At 35.2% G+C, this 16,118-nt stretch overlaps 1 protein-coding gene across 1 annotated transcript in view; it reads right to left on the bottom strand.

Moving 5' to 3' along the window:
- The window catches only part of OLAH (oleoyl-ACP hydrolase), a 58,968-nt gene that overhangs the window by 1,523 nt on the left and 41,327 nt on the right, over nt 1-16,118 (bottom strand). The window contains exons 4-7 of the mRNA XM_074266658.1: nt 8,286-8,424; nt 3,690-3,789; nt 2,372-2,541; nt 192-271 (exon numbers count right to left, since the gene is read on the bottom strand). Of these exons, the coding sequence (XP_074122759.1) occupies nt 192-271; nt 2,372-2,541; nt 3,690-3,789; nt 8,286-8,424 (489 nt within the window). The remainder of the gene's footprint in view (nt 1-191; nt 272-2,371; nt 2,542-3,689; nt 3,790-8,285; nt 8,425-16,118) is intronic.

Below are 16,118 nucleotides of genomic sequence, written 5' to 3'. Positions count from 1 at the left end.
ATAGTTCACCTGGGGCAGTTAGGTGGTGCAGTAGACATAGAGCACCAGCCCTGAATTCAGGAGGACTTGAATTCAAATTTGACCTCAGACACCTAACATTTCTTAGCTGTGTGATCCTGGACAAGTCACTTAACCTCAATTGCCTCAACAAAACAAACAAACAAACAAACAAACAAACAAAAACACTTCACCTTCTATTTCACTTTCTTTCTCTTCAGTCCCAGAAAAGCATGTAATATCACAAGAAAGAATCTTTGATGGATTGGGAAAGCTGTGAATGGAAAAATACTGTTTAATTTTTCCTAAATATTCAAGATTTCATAATCTTTGTTGTTATAGTAGTGATGTTCAAATAATTTACCTCCTTTCTTCTCCCCTGCTTCATTCCCCCCTCCCTTGAGAAATTAAGCAATACCAATTATTCAATCAACATTTAAGTGCCTACTATGTGTCAGGCATTGTGCTAAGTACTTAATGAAAATGTTTTCACTGGGCAGAAGATGAGTTTCTATTCATGATCAACTCAAGTAGTATTAATGTAGAGAGTCCTAGTGACTGACTGTGAATCCACCTTGGTCTTGGTTCTGAGATGCTTCCATGAATCTGGAAGCTCAGAAAGGCAATAGTAGTCTTTGCATAAAGTATGCAGTTGAAGGTCAAATGTAGAACTTCCACTGCAATGAGGTGATATACCTCTTTTTTACTAGGTGTTGCCATAGAGATGTCTCCCTCATCACTTGCTTTCAACAGAGATCAATAGTAGTTCTAAATCAAAGTTATAAAAATTGGATGGTGGGATTTCAGATTTAGGCTCAGTTATTTCATTGGCTATTTGAAATCCAGTAAATTCAGTCTTTGATAAGCTTAGTATATACTGTCGGGATATAGGTAGTAGATGCTATGGGGAAAATAAGAAAAATATAAGGCTTAGTCCCTAGTCTCAAAGAGCTTATATTCTTCATAGGGAGAGAAAAAAAAGATACCATTATATCAAACTGGAAAAAAATGTATACTATATTACTACAATTGTTAAATAAAATGTGTTGTATGCACATTATAAACTATAGGAAATCAGAATAGCAAAAGAGTATTTGGGAGCTGACAATTCTGATCAAAGGAAGCTTCATGGACTAGGTAGGGCTTCAGTGCACTTAGAAAAATAAAGATATTTCACAGAGCAGATAAATGGTGAGATACTACGAAACTATGAGGCAGGTGTGAGGACAAAACATAAAAAAGAGATAAAATCAGGCTCCTTTACTATGAAGAATTTTGTCACTGGGAACCAGATTAAATGAACATACTTTGTTACATTTAATTTTAAATTTCTTTTTATTGACAAATTTTGTTTTAATAAATCAAACAAAACTCCCAAATGGATTCCTCACATCAAATAATACCCAAAGCCAGTTCAGTAAACTTACATATGAGTGACTACAACTGTTGCACAGGTAACCAATCCTACACTTCTGTTGCCTTCTTCTGCTAAGAGTCACGAAGTGTAATTGATAGAAACCCAACCTTGGGTAAGATGACTTTGGTTCAAGCCTGCTTCTGGAAAGTACCAGTCATTTAACCTCTCAGGGTATTCAAGGATTGTGAGTTATAGATCTACCAAGTTGAAATCACAGGTTTAAATGAACAGAAGGAAGCATTTGTGTAGACTTTAAAGCACCTATTATGTGCCAGACACTGAGGAAGCAAATGAATCAATCCTTGCTATTGAGAAGCTTATATTGACCAATTTTTTTTAGCTTTCTTCCTTTTCAAAAAATAATTTATATAGCTTTAATAATTACATTTATCAAGGAATGTGTATATGTGTTGTTCTTTTGGCTCTTACTTTTGGAAAAAAAAGAAGTAGCTACATGTTAGGGTAGTTCCAGAACATATTCTCTCTTGGATAATTTTTTTAGAAATAGCAGCGGCTGCATAATGTAGTGGGAAGAAGCTGTAAACTTGAAGTCAAAAGTTTGGTTTCTACTGACTTAGTGCTGCCTTTGGGAATGGTCCTTAAGCTCTTTGCCTCACTTTCCTAATTTGTAAAGGTGAGGAATTTGGGAAAAGATGATTTTTAAGATTCCCTTTACCAATCAAAGTTTAAGAGAGGCAATTCTGGCTTTTTGCTCTGTGATTCTTCCTAAATTCAGGTCTATCAAATAATGGTAGAGTGAAATCCTGGTGTCCAAAATGTTGGAAAACAGAAAACTGGCCCTCCTAAAACCTCTATGAATACCTTATATTTTTCTTTTTCCCCAAAGCATAGTTTCTTTCTCCCTTTCTCTTTTGCCCTCTCCCTTTCTCTTTCATTCTCCCCCTCCTCCTCTCACCCTTACTTTCCCCCCCTTTTCTCCCCTTTTCTTTTACTTACATGATATTTTGCATAATTTGAGCATCTGCTTTAAAAACAGGAAGAAATATTTCCAAAAGTTCTTTGTTTTCAAGAACCTCCTTGGGAGTGCCACCAGCATTTATGATAAACTGGAGAACTTGTTCTTCTGACATACTGGAAGCACTTGGTAAGCTCAAAAAATGGTTTTTCTTAAAAATTAAATAAAGTTAGTATACTATGTAATTAACTTTATTTTAAATCTCTAATTATCTATGGAAAAATAATTAAATTAAATTACATTCAGTATATAGACTTCTGTAACTACAGACTTTTTGCTCAGCAAGGATTATTGCAGATCACTACAAAAATAATTGATCACAGATTACTGTTTTAGGATCAGATCCTACTCCATTCTATCTCCTCCAGTAAATTGACTCCTTGATCATTTCTATACTAACATCATCCCTACCCTCTGTAAAAACAAACAAAAATAAGGGAGAAAATGGAATGGATGTGGATATCCACAGGACTCCATTGGTAGCCATGTAATATAAAAGGATCCAGGGGAAAAACTTTAGGATTGTTTAATAGGTATATACACCATGAAGCAATTGGAAGAGGAAATGGACAAGAACAACACAGGATGAAACAGAAAAGACAGGCTGACATCAATATCCAAGAATAAAGTATCGACATGGAAGAGATTATAGATCCATCAAAGTATAAATATCATACTGATGTGGTGTAGCCATTGTCAGGAATAATGTGAACTCTTAACTCTAACTGAATGATGTTACCATTATCATCATTATCCCAAATACAAAGGGAGATTAAATTCCTGGGTCTGTATTGTCTGCAAAGACTAAGGCATATTCAGCTCACTAAATCAGATAAGGGACTTCTCTTCCTTGAGTAGGCTCACTAGATACATTCTTTCCCTTTGCATATTCATCAGGACAAAATGACCAAAGTAACCTCATTATCCTGTATCACCATATCCTATTTCTTCTTGTCCTACCATGCATTTGCTGACATAGAAATAATGCACGTGCAAGTATATTCTAGACTAGGATTCTTCCTTAATCCTCCCTAACTCTCTAGATTCCACTCTTACTTTCCTTGTCTCTCTTCCCTCGGAGCTTTAAATAACCCCTTCATTCACAGCCTGCTGCTTAATCATTTTGATTAGTCCAAGCCTTTTTATGAAAATAAAGGGCTCCTGTAACTATGACAATGACTTTATGCGAATTTTTCACATTCTGAACTGCTCTCCCAGAACTTGGTACTTTATCAACATCACCACTCCTCTCCCCCTCATCTCTGCCCCAACCTTCAATATATAAATCACATTACTCACATGTGGAGGATTTGCACTTGATACAAAAAAATGTATTGGTTGTAACTTGTAATTTTCTTTTAAGTGTAGAGCAGTCAGAAAGGCAATATTTGATCCCATGCTAAAATGTTGAAAAGAGAAAAATCAGCCAAATGAATGATGATCCATTCCAAGTCAACTTAGAACAAGCATACCTTTAATGTTACATAAATATAATTCTGTTTTAGGAAAATAAGAAGAAACTAGGCTCATATTATTTCAATAGATTAAGCAGAGTATCTTGAATTTCATCAAAAGAGAGATTTTCAAAGTGGGAACTACCACAGGGAGATACAAGTTAAGTCCTGGGGAGTTGCTTGAGGTATTTTGAAATTCAGTGGCTTGTCCAAAGTCACATCAGAGAGGAGGGGTGGACCTAGAAGTCTTCCTGAAGCAAACCTAGAAATCTATCCTTTATGCCACATTTACTGTCTCTACTGGTTACTTTTGTAATACAATTTTACTTTTTATTTTAAAAAGGAAATCTGTGATGGTTGTGAAAAACAGCACAGAAAGGAGTTATGTTGTGGATACATCAGCAAGCAATTTTAAGAATACTGATTTCTAGAATTCTTTGAAAGCAGTTTAAATCTTTTCCTTCCCTAAGGGATATGAAACAGCACATCATTGTCAATGAATTTGGCTAATCCCTTATTCTCTTATTAAGTCTTGTATCCCTTGTATCCCATTTTTTTTTTTCCAGATAGAAAATGAATAGATCAATACTTGGAGAACACTTGCAAGTCATTATGACAAAAAGATTGAATATACCTGAGTTTGCATATTCAATAGGAAAATAATAACAAAAGCACAGAATTTCAGTTGGGAGGGACTTCAATGGCCATCTAGTCTGATCAATGTGTGAAAGAAATTTTTGATCCAACCAGCTCTATGAAAATGGGAACCAGGAAACTAGCTCCTTTTGTCTGCAGCCTAGTTGTATGACATAAAGAAAACTTCTTCAGTCCTCAGTTACCTTTTCTGTAAAAAAAAATAATGAGGGGATTGGAGCAGATGGTCACTAAGGTCCCCTCTAAATTAAATCCTATGAAGACCTAGATGGATTCTAAGATCCTGTCCCACCTGGTTTACTTACTTTAAAGGATTGGTGTGAGGAGAACATTTTGTAAACCACTGCATTACTATTTGAGTTTTTGGAGGAATTTTAAGTGGTTGAAGCCATTGCATGACCGACTAAGTAATGGTACAGCATAATTGAGCATGGCATCACAAGACATAAGACAGCTAAATCTGGATGGGAGTAAAAAGTTGAGTACAGTGAGAAGCATAGGGACCTACTAAGAGAAGATAGAACAAAAAAATATGAAGATCTGTGAGAAAACATACTGTTAAAAAGAGGGCTAGGACATGGGGGAAAATAGTCTCAACAAAATTTTTCCCCCAGAGATACACCTGGTTCCTTGTCCTACATCTAGAGAGTATTGCCATCTACAAAATTAAGGCCAACAAGGAGACATACACAGAAAAAGAATTCAGTACAATGACTGCCTATTGAAATTGTGCATTGACCCTGAAGATTGTCCTGTGATACCAGCTCATATACAAGAAAATAGAAGCAAAAATATTTAATGGAAAGAGTGAGTCTTTATGTGATTACTGGCACTGAAACTTTGCTTTCTGAATAAGTGGAAAGTAGAATGTGAAGATCAGAATATGTACTACACTGCAGAAAAACATCAACAAAGATTTAAGAGGTCAGAAGGAGAAATGTAGAAAATATATTAATATTACTTTTAAAGTTTGGATTTTTTTTTTGTTCACAATGGAAAAAGTTCATATTTAATCATTTTCTCTTAGAACTTTATTCCTTATGGATTTTTACTGAGATGTCAAGTTTATAATGAAAATGATCTTTAAAAAAGAATTTAACAGATCTCAAGTTAATGAAATCACATTGATCTATTATTAAGTCCACAAGGTTGAACCCAAGATTTATTTACAGTAGTGTTAAAAATTGGTGGAACATTGGACTTTAATCATTTAATTCTCAGTAACCCCACAGGATGTCCAGTTCCCTGTATGAGGCTAGACTCTTGAGATAGGGACATTTTTAAAGAGGTCAGATTGGATCACCTTTGACTATTATGCATTTCACCTAATACTGTTGTGACAAGATATAGAGCCGAGTTGAGAAATATTAATTTTTAATCAGAGAATTTATTAAGTCAACTTGACCACTTGGAATTAGCATCCAAAGCTCGTGTTCCTGAGCAAAAGGACATAGAGTTTTTTTTACAGGGTAGACAGAGACTAGATAACAGGTTAGTTGCTTCCTTATCTGAGATCTTTGCAACTGTTTGTTAAGAAGATACATCTAAGACAAGGGCAGGAAGACAGCATTCTAGCATGAGGTTTCCATTGCTATTCTTATACAGGAGTGTGTATATATATGTATATATACATATATATATATATATATATGTCTTGTATAAGATAAGATATATATCTTATACAGGAGGGTTCTGAGAAGGAGACAAGGATCTTTTTAGGTGTGCAAAAGGGTTTGGGATTACTGGGTAATTTTAAGTTTAGGGCTTTTTCAAACCCAGTTTCCCAAATTCAGTTTTTTCTAGGGGATTGGGATATGGTTTTAACAATACTATTGATGGAATAAATTCAGCACATAGCATGTATGTTCCTCAGGGCAACAAGTATCAACTGTATAATGTCCACAATTAAGTAATACTCCCTATAAATTTTAGATTTAAGATGCCTAATGTCTCTGTATTGACATGCATGTTCCATAACTGTAGGAAAATGACTTGAGCTGAAGGAGGACAAAGCATGGTAAAGATTATTTAGAAGGCTTTGAAAATGAGAAGACCAGTGAGTGAATGTGAGGAGGATAATTTGAGAAGGCTCAAAGTTTGAAGGAGAAAAAGACAAAGGCGGGGGAGGACTTAAGCAGAAAGACTTGGGAGAAAAAAAGAAAGACAAGGGGAAAAAAGGTAGCTGTTAAGAAAAGGAAATGAAAACAAGTTGGTAAGACAAGATAAGAAACTGGTAAAAGAAGAGAAAGATAAGCATGGGAATTAATATACTAGAGATGAAAGATAAATCAGAAGTTGGTATATTCCCTCCCTCCAAAGCAGTTTCTGGAACTATTCTTTACAGGAGCTACCAAAAAAAAAAAAAAAAAAAAAATCTGAGGATCTCAGCATCAGCAAGTATGGAGTGCAGGGAGAGGTTTATATTGATCAATAACAAATGTATAATGTTTATATTTCTGCTGAGTCTAAATGATTTCTACATAAACTTAAAGTGCAGACTTGTCTTCCCACTATAAGTAAAGGTAAAGAGGTTTTAGGAACACTTGTATAATCTTCAGGAGCAAGAATAGGAAAAATGAATCATTCTTTTAAAAAAATAAGATGGGATTCAATATAGAGATAAAGAAAAAAGGAAGCTGAAAAAGCATAGAAGGGTTTTTATTTATGTAATGAGATGAGAGGATGAAACAATGACCCATAGAGGATAAAGAGAACCCAACAAAGATGAGGTTCTTCCCAAAGAGAAGGAAATAAGAATTCCTGAAAAGCAAGTAGCTAACTTGTCCACTAGTAAATCAGTTTGATATCAGTTGAAAAATTAGCCAGTAAGAATACAAGGTAAAGAAATATGGTGTTGACAACTATTTTCCTGCTCAGGAAATACTGAAACAGGTGTGGATCAGTTAGAAAACAATATGGAAGATTATCATCCAAGCCAAGAATCATTAGATTGGAACACATCACAACACGTGTTTATTTTATTTTACCTGGGCATAAATGTTATTGCCAAAAGAATTATCATTTTTTAAAATAATGTGTCTTTATCTCAGTTACAAATTAAAAACACTTGCAAAAAGGATTCTAAAAGAACTTCAGTATAGATTATAAAATCTTGAGTAGGAAACTGAAAATCTGAGAAGCATAAGTGGTCATTTCATCACTATTGCTCATTTAAAGCAAGAGCTTTAGTTAAAAACATTTTATCTGGGAAAGTTATTAGGATTTACTTTCCAGATGTCTGGGTGAGGGGGCATTTTGGTACAATAAAAAGAAAATTGGTCCTATTCAGGGCGACCTAAGTTCAAATTTCACCTGAAATGTTATTTTTGTGACTTTGGGTAATTCATTTTACCTCCCTGTGCCTCTTTTGTAAATGAGGAGATGGCCTAGATCAGGGGTTCTCAAACTACGGCCCATGGACCAGATGGGACCCGCTGAGGATGTTTATGCAGCCCGCCAGTTATGGCACATGGCAGAGGGGAGGAGATCGAGTGTGAGTTTTTGTTTTTACTATAGTCTGGCCCTCCCACAGTCTCAGGGGCAGTGAACTGGCACCCTATTTAAAAAAGTTTGAGGACCACTGGCCTAGATGATCTTTGAGATTTTTTTTTTTTTTTAAGCTTTTTATCTATGATCCTTCCAGGATACAGATAACACCATGCTTTTTACTTCCATTGATCTTATAGTCCAAAACTCCTCATACTACAAAACAAAACAGAACAAAACAAAACAAACAAAACAAAACATTTCCCCCTATCCTTTCTCCCCCCCCCCCCTTTTTTTTTACCTGTGACCAAAAAATGCAAAAGGAGTATCCTGGAGTATTGGCAGCAAAGCATTAGAAATTTCAGCAATTATATGATCTGTGCTAGTTGCCAATGGTTCTTTAGTTCGACTTTCTCTTCCAGGAAGCCTTATAGAGGAAACTGGAAATTGAGACAGACAGACAGAGAGAGACACACAGAGAGACAGAGAGAGAGAGAGAGAGAGAGAGAGAGAGAGAGAGAGAGAGAGAGAGAGAGAGATCAATATATGTGGTAATGTTAAATAACATATACTATATTTTCAAAATATTTTATTTTTTAAAAATTTATTTTAATAGTTTTTATTTACCAGATATATGCATGGGTAATTGTACAACATTTTTTGTTGTTTACAAGCAATCTAAATGATAATAATTCTGCTCAGAAAAGTCCATATATTTATCAGTAAAATAATAACAAATACATATGGTTATTGTGAGAATCAAATGGGATATGGTCTTTACTTTTGTTTTCTGTACTGGCTTACTCAGCCCAATTTGCCTCCATAGTGATAGGGGTGTTTTCCACAAAGGATCAAAATAATAGTGTTCTGTCTCAAAGTTTCTCAGGGACCTATGGGTAAATCTGTTGTGAGAGGGGATAATACTGACACCATCCTAATCCCCTACAAGTATGTTTCCTATTTACACAAAATAAGTTATCACATTACCATTAGACAATTAAATATGAAATATTTACTTACGTATAAGGTAAAAATTAGAATAATTACAATATTGTAATTATTAAATAAAAAATTCAATAATAATCAAAACATCCATTCTACCCATGAACTTGGGCCACATCTTGTCTCTAATACATGCAGTGTATGTGGAAGAGAATGGGAATATGTTTGTAGAAACCTTGCAGATAGGTACAAGACCAACAAAAGCCCATATATGAGCAGCTTACAACTCTGGAATGGAGGCCTTTATATCCCTCTGGGGTTCCTTCAGAAGTAATCCATTCTATGCAAAGCTGTTTTTCTGATATTTGTTCCACTTGTGGAACTGCTACTGTTTGTTCTACTGCTAGACAACTCTATTGCTCTTCTATTCTCGAATTGATGAATTAATAATAATGATAATGTAGTTTAGTTGAATATCTAGATTTATGAAATTAGTGGATAAAATATTAATAATACATAAAATATTACTATATGATGTATTCACACACACACACACACACACACACACACACACCCTAGAGCTGGTTGTTAAATATGCCACATCAGACACTTGCTTAGAGGTCATCTTATCCAATCCTTTCATTTTATAAGGTAAAGAAACTGAGGAGTTAGCTAAGTGAAGTGGGCAAGGCCATAGAGGTAGTAAATGAGAGAAGGAGTTACTTGTTTAGTCATGTATTTCTTTAACAAACATTTAGTTAGCACCTATTCTACAGAATGAAGTGCTCAGTATACAAAAATAAATAAGAGTTCTCGGCACACCTCTCCTCCAATATTGCTTCTTCCTGAACCTGAGGTCTACAAAGATGATCCAATACTAAGGTCCTGTAATGCTGTATGAGGAGGAAAACATTTTTGATATTACATTTCTTAAGGGAATAGATTGTGGAAAGAGATTGTTTCCTACTTTTCACATCATTTGCTCTAGCAGGCTTGTCAAGAACAACTAGATTTGAAATTTAGGCTTTTAATTCCCTTCTCAAAAAAATTATTTTGTATTTATTCGTTTTTCTTCTCTACAGGACATCCAGGGGGTGCTTGGATAAAGTATTGATCCTGAAGTCAGGAGAAATCACTTTCCCGAGTTTGAATCTGGCCTTAGACACTTACTGATTATAAGACCCTAGGCAAGTCACTTCACCCCCATTTGCTTTAGTTTCCTCATCTATAAAATGAGTTGGAGAAGGAAATGGCAAAACCAAGAAAACCCCAAATGAAGTCATGAGTAGTTGGACATGATTGAACACAATTCATCTCTATGTTATTTCTCCCTAGTAGAATGTAAGCTCTGTGAGGGGACAGATTGTCTTCCTTTTGTATTTGTAGCCCCAAGGTTTAGCATAGTATTTTTCAAATAATACATACTTAATCATTTTTTTTTAAATCATTCATTCACAATATAATTTGTGTTTTCTTATGTTGGTACATGCTGTCTTACTCTATAGAAAATTATTTTTGGAAGAAGGACTATTTGGTTGGGATTTTTTTGTCTCTCTTATATCCTAGCACAGTACTTGGAACATAATGAATACTTAATAAATGCTTATTGATTAACTGATGTAATGTGTTGTTTGTTTCTGACACCCAAGTCAACAAAGCAATTCACTTTTATCTTTCACTATGACCAAGATGATGTCTAAAAACTATTTGTTTTTCCATTTTCTGAAGAGGAGAAAGCCATTTTCATAATTTTCTGAATAAGCAGACTGTTCTTTATTTACCCAACTGTTACTGTGTCCTGAGAGGAATAAAAACACATTTTCATTGCCTTTTGAATTTCTGACACTATAGAGTTGATTGCTTCTATCAGGAGAGTCAGAACTTCCTTGTCTTTTAAGAGCAGTTCTAGGAAGATTCTGTGGGAACATTTATCTTAACTTCAGAGTTTATTTGTGAAAAAAGTGGTTTGTTTTCCCATGGCATTTTAAATGCTCTTAAGGATGATGAGTCATTAAGTGTTTTAGAAGTTTATGAACTCTATGAATAGTTATAGAGGGAAGTGAGCAGAACTAGAACAATTTATACAGTGAAAACAATTTAATAGAAAAAATAATATTGAAAGATTTTGGAGTTCTAATTAGTGCACTGATAAATTGCACATACAGAAGACAGATGGATTATACTACTCATTTCCAGCTAGAGAAGTAGACTTAAAAATCGAGACATGAATCGTTAGAGATGACCAATGTGAGAAATTATTTTGCTCTCTGTATAGTTGTTTTGCTTATTCTTTTAAATGTACAAATGGGAGGGGCAGTCAGAGGGAAAGATAACAAATATATTTTGTTTAATTGTAAAATTGAATTAATTAAAACATTTAAAAAATGGGCCAATTTTGTTCAAAATAACATGCAGTTTTGTTTTGTTTGAATTTCATGGAAACCAGATTTTTTTGTTGTGGTTTGCACAGCTTTTTACATGTATTAACTCATTTGATCTAAAGCTGTTGGTGACCTCTTCAGTAAAAGTCACGAGTCCTAACTGTCTAGTTAGTATGAGCTAAACTAGATCTCATACTACCATGCATATAAAAACATAGATCACCTTTTCCTCAAGGAAAATCTTTTAACTTTCCAATGGCTAGGAGATCCTTCCGTTGATTGTTTAGACTACTTTCTTTAGTATTTTGTTGTTGATCAGTCATTTCCATTGGGTCCAATTCACAAATAAACTCTGATGTTTAAAAATGGAAGCTAATGGAAAGTGATAATAGTAGTCACAAGTTTACTAAAAATTTATTTGTTTAAATAATTTCAATCACGTTTTTAACCTCACTTTTTTTTTTTTTTTCAAAATGGGTTTATTCACTGAGAAACTCTCTCTCAGTGGGCTACTTCTTGATTAGGAAGATAAAAAAGGTTTGGGCACAGAATCCAATTCTACCTTTCTACTATTTTCTTTCCAGAATGGTCTAACTTTGTCTTATTCTGCCTTCTAAGAATGAAAATTCCTTCTACCATAAACTTATCCCAAAATTAAATAAAGTTTTTAAGGATACCTTTATTCTACTTTAAAATTAAATCTATTTTCACACATTGATACACCAAAATTTCAGACTTAAAGATTGTTAACCTCACATTTTTCAAACATTCAGATGTGAAGATTTAAGGAAGAAAAATCAAATTGTTTTGTTTGTCAATTTGTTGTTTTTTTAAAAAATCACCTAATTTTTATTAGATGTATCTTCCTTCATGGAGGAAGAAAAATTTAATAAAGAAAATTCACAACTGACTAGAAAACAACAAAACAGTTCTTTCTACTCTCATTGTCAAATTCTAATGAAAAGAGAGCTCAATTGTCCACCCTCTCCTTCTCTAATGTTCACCAGTAACTCTCCTGGAAGCATTGCATTTGGACTGAGACCTATCCAGAAAAACTGGCCATGACTTGCATCTCAATTCACTCAAGGGCATTTACTGATTGGGGGCCTCTAAGAGGATCTTGTGTTTTCCCAGTGCTAATGATTTCATTTCCTGCTAGTTGATTTGCTTTCCTCTATAAAGCTTTTAGAAAGTATTTAGGGCCACATCTCTCCTTTCAAAGGGGTTCTTTTGAATGTGAGACTTTTTTTTGCTCTGACATAATTTGATAATATTGAGAACATCAACTATTTCAACTAATAATACTTCAGAAAATGAATTTTTAAAATCCCAATTTGTCCTTCCCGAATATGTGTGCATGTATAGACACATATCTTGGATTGTCTCGGTTATCTTGAATGATAGGTGCTTTGGGATGATAGGCCCTACATATATACTTTTTGAAAAAGACTTCTATAAATACCTTTGATCCTCCAATTCCCCTTTGACCATTAGATTCATGGGGGACCAGAGTGGGATTGGAGGGGAGGTGCAAAGAGAAACATTCACAAGATGAAGAGGAGCAGGCTGGGCAAGTGCTAAAGACAAATTTGCCTACTTCACAATTTTATACAAGGTTGGATCTCAGAGAAAACTTCTCTTTAGTGTTTTCTTCCAAGAAAGCAGATAGATGATTTTAAAAATTTAGTATTTTATTTTTCCTCAATTACAGTGTAAAATCAAATTTCAACATTCATTTTTAAAATTGAGTTCCAAATTCTTTCACTCCCTCTCCAGCCCCCTTATTAAGAGGGCAGATAATTTGATAAAGATTATACATGTATGGTAACACAAAACATATTTCCTCATTAGTCATGTAAAAGAAAACATAAACCAAAATAAAACTCTAAGAAATATAAAGAAAGTAAAAAACAAAGGTTGCTTCAACCTGTATTCAGACTCTATCAATTCTTTCTCTGGGGATAGATAGCATTTTTTTCCTTTCTTTTTTTGGAATTGAAGTTGTTTTTATTTAAAGTCAAATCTACTTTTCAAGGCATTTTTCTCCTCACTGGATTTTTTTGCACCTCTTTTACTATTTGGTCTAATCTGTTTTTTAAGGTGTTATTTTCTGTAATATTTTTTGTGTACCTCCTTTACCATGTTGTTGACTCTTTTTTTCATGGTGTGTGTGTGTGCACGCACGCATGCACATGTGTATAAAGGGCCACAGATAGTGGGGGAAATCTGGATGAGGTATAAGACCCTTCAGCCCAGAGGAAACCTGCTAACAATGTCTGGTATGGCTCCCCACTTTCCCTTTGGTGTTCTCACCTTTCCTGAGAAGTCAAGGAGGGCATGACCACCTGTGTTATACTTAAAACAAGGATACTTACAACAAGGTGTTAACTCAGTGGAATTAATGAGACAATGGTTATCTAGTTTACATGTGCTTAGTATGGTGATATAAAAGTTCTCTAGTTCATACATATTCAGTATGTTGTAATGATGTAATTGTAATAGGGTATATAAGAACTAAGATGGGAAGAGAGACATTCCATCTTTGACTATCCTCATGGTGGCTCTCCTGCCTCTTTCCCTATAGGGGAGACTGGTTCAGACTGGGAGATTGAAGGAGACAATAAAGCCTTTGGACTTTTATTTCTGACTTTCTCATAGTGATTATTCTGCTGAGATAAAGACTGGTCCCGAGGCCCTCCAGAAAGCTAGCCCAGACATTACACACGTGACTTATTTCTCTTCCCAATTTTTCCTCTGTCTCTTACTTGATTTTTAAAATCCTTTTTGAGCCCTTCCATCGTCTGAGACCAATTCATATTTTTCTTTGGGGCTTTTAATGTAGGAATTTTGATATTGCTTTCTTCTGAATGTGTTTTTGATCTTCCTTCTTCTATACTTCTATAATATCTCTCTATAGTTAGATTTTTTTTTCCTGTTGTTTGCTCATTTTCCAACCTCATTTCTTGTCTTTTGGGAATTTGTTTCTAAAATATTTCTTGTCTTAGGAATTTGTTTCTAGGGTGAATCTCCCAAGATTCAGGGGTTTTGTGCAGATTGTTTCAGAGAAACTTTTAGGGACCTGTAAGTTTTCAGTTTTTCCAAAATAGTATGATTTAAATAGAGTTGTGTTTACTACTTTCCCTTTAAGTGAATAGAAGCATTCTTTTCTGCCCTGGAACTGTGAGAAGTATTTCTGTTTCCCTGTGGCCATAAGCTCTGGTATGCTAGTGTCCCTTCTTGCCCTGGACTGAGACCTAGATCTAAGTTTGGTCAAAGCAAGCAGTCTTGTCTCAGGGCCAGCAAAGAGACCCCTGTATTCTCTGTTTGACCCCCTTACTGCCTGTGAGCTGAGAGCTCCAGAAGCAGCTGCTGGCACTGCTGATTCAATTGTTCCAAGATCTGTTTCTGGTTTGCTGGGGTCTATTCCTGATTTCTTGGGGCCTAGTATGCACGGGTATGGCCTTGCTGGATTGTACTCCACTCTCACCCCTGAGTTTCCTACCAAACTTCTAAAGGTCTTTGGAGGAGTTTGGAGAGAGCTCAGGCTAGTCCCTGCCATTTTGACTTTATTCCAAATAGATGATTTAAAAAATATATATTTTTGAAGCCTGAAATAAATCTACTTGATCTTCATTCTACTTCCTTCCCTTGAGGACAAGAATTTCAAAATTATTTGATCTCTGACCTTTGAGTGAAAGAATTGTTTTGATTAAATAAAGCAAAATTTAAATATAGAAAAAAATGCCCCGTATACTTCTCTCCTTCTTTTTCTCTTAGACCTTTTGCAGTCTGGCTTCTGCCTCTGCCACTTTGCTGAAACAGCACTTCAAAATGTTATCATCTGTCTCATTACCAGCTCCTATGGCTTTTGGTCAGGTCTCATCTTCTCTGACCCTTGTACAGCATTGGATTGGTTCACTTGCACATCTGAGCTGCATTTGGACTCTCCTTTGCCCTGAGATTGCTATTCATATGAACTAAAGCAATTTCCCTTATCTGTTAAATAGTTCAACTAAGATATCATCTAAAGCCAATTCAAATTCTAAATAATTTCTGTTCCTATGATGTTCCTAGGAGCTCCATGCCAGAGAGAGCCAACTTTGGAGCCAGAGAAACTTGGATTCAGAGCCACATTTGTTATAAATTGGCTGAGATCAGACCTCTTAGCATGTATTTATCTGTACTGATAGAGGGAATTTCCCCAACCTAGCATCCTTGATATCAAAGAATTACTGCACCAGTCCCTATGATGAAATAGCCAACGATCCTAATCACCTTCTTTTGATTGACCTCTTACTCTTTCTGGTTCTTTTTCTCTTGTTCCTCCCTCCTCTTTCCAATCCCCTAAGATAAGTTATTTTTCCAAGGTTTTGTCCTTGACCCTGTTTCCTTTCGTCTCCCTTGGCAATCTCATTCACTCTCATGGCTTTTCTGATCACTTTGGTACAGATGTTTACAAATGTCTGGCTCTAATCTCAGCTTTGAGCTCAATGTCCACTTCTCCAACTGTATCCTCCACCTGAATGCCCACTTGGCACTGACAAAATTGAAAATGCCTAGTACCGAGTTTACTTCTCTTCCCCCCAAACCTGCTCCTCCTTCCTCCTTCTGAGGTCATTATTTAGTCCATAAGTCCCCATAAATTATTCAGATTCCCTAGCCAAACTGTGATGGTTATTTCAACCCCTTTTCTCTCTGTTGTCTCTTCTGTTCTACTAGTTACCAAACACTGCTGGTTCTGTCTTTATAAGTTCTGCCTTTTACTTGCTTCAAATGCAACTTCTTCAAACTCTCACTCCCCTCTAGCCTAA

The sequence above is a fragment of the Sminthopsis crassicaudata genome, chromosome 5 (genome assembly GCF_048593235.1).
Source record: "Sminthopsis crassicaudata isolate SCR6 chromosome 5, ASM4859323v1, whole genome shotgun sequence".
Lineage (NCBI taxonomy): Eukaryota > Metazoa > Chordata > Mammalia > Dasyuromorphia > Dasyuridae > Sminthopsis > Sminthopsis crassicaudata.
The sequence above is the reverse complement of the archived record's forward strand: the minus strand, read 5'-3'. Positions and strand labels throughout refer to the sequence as shown.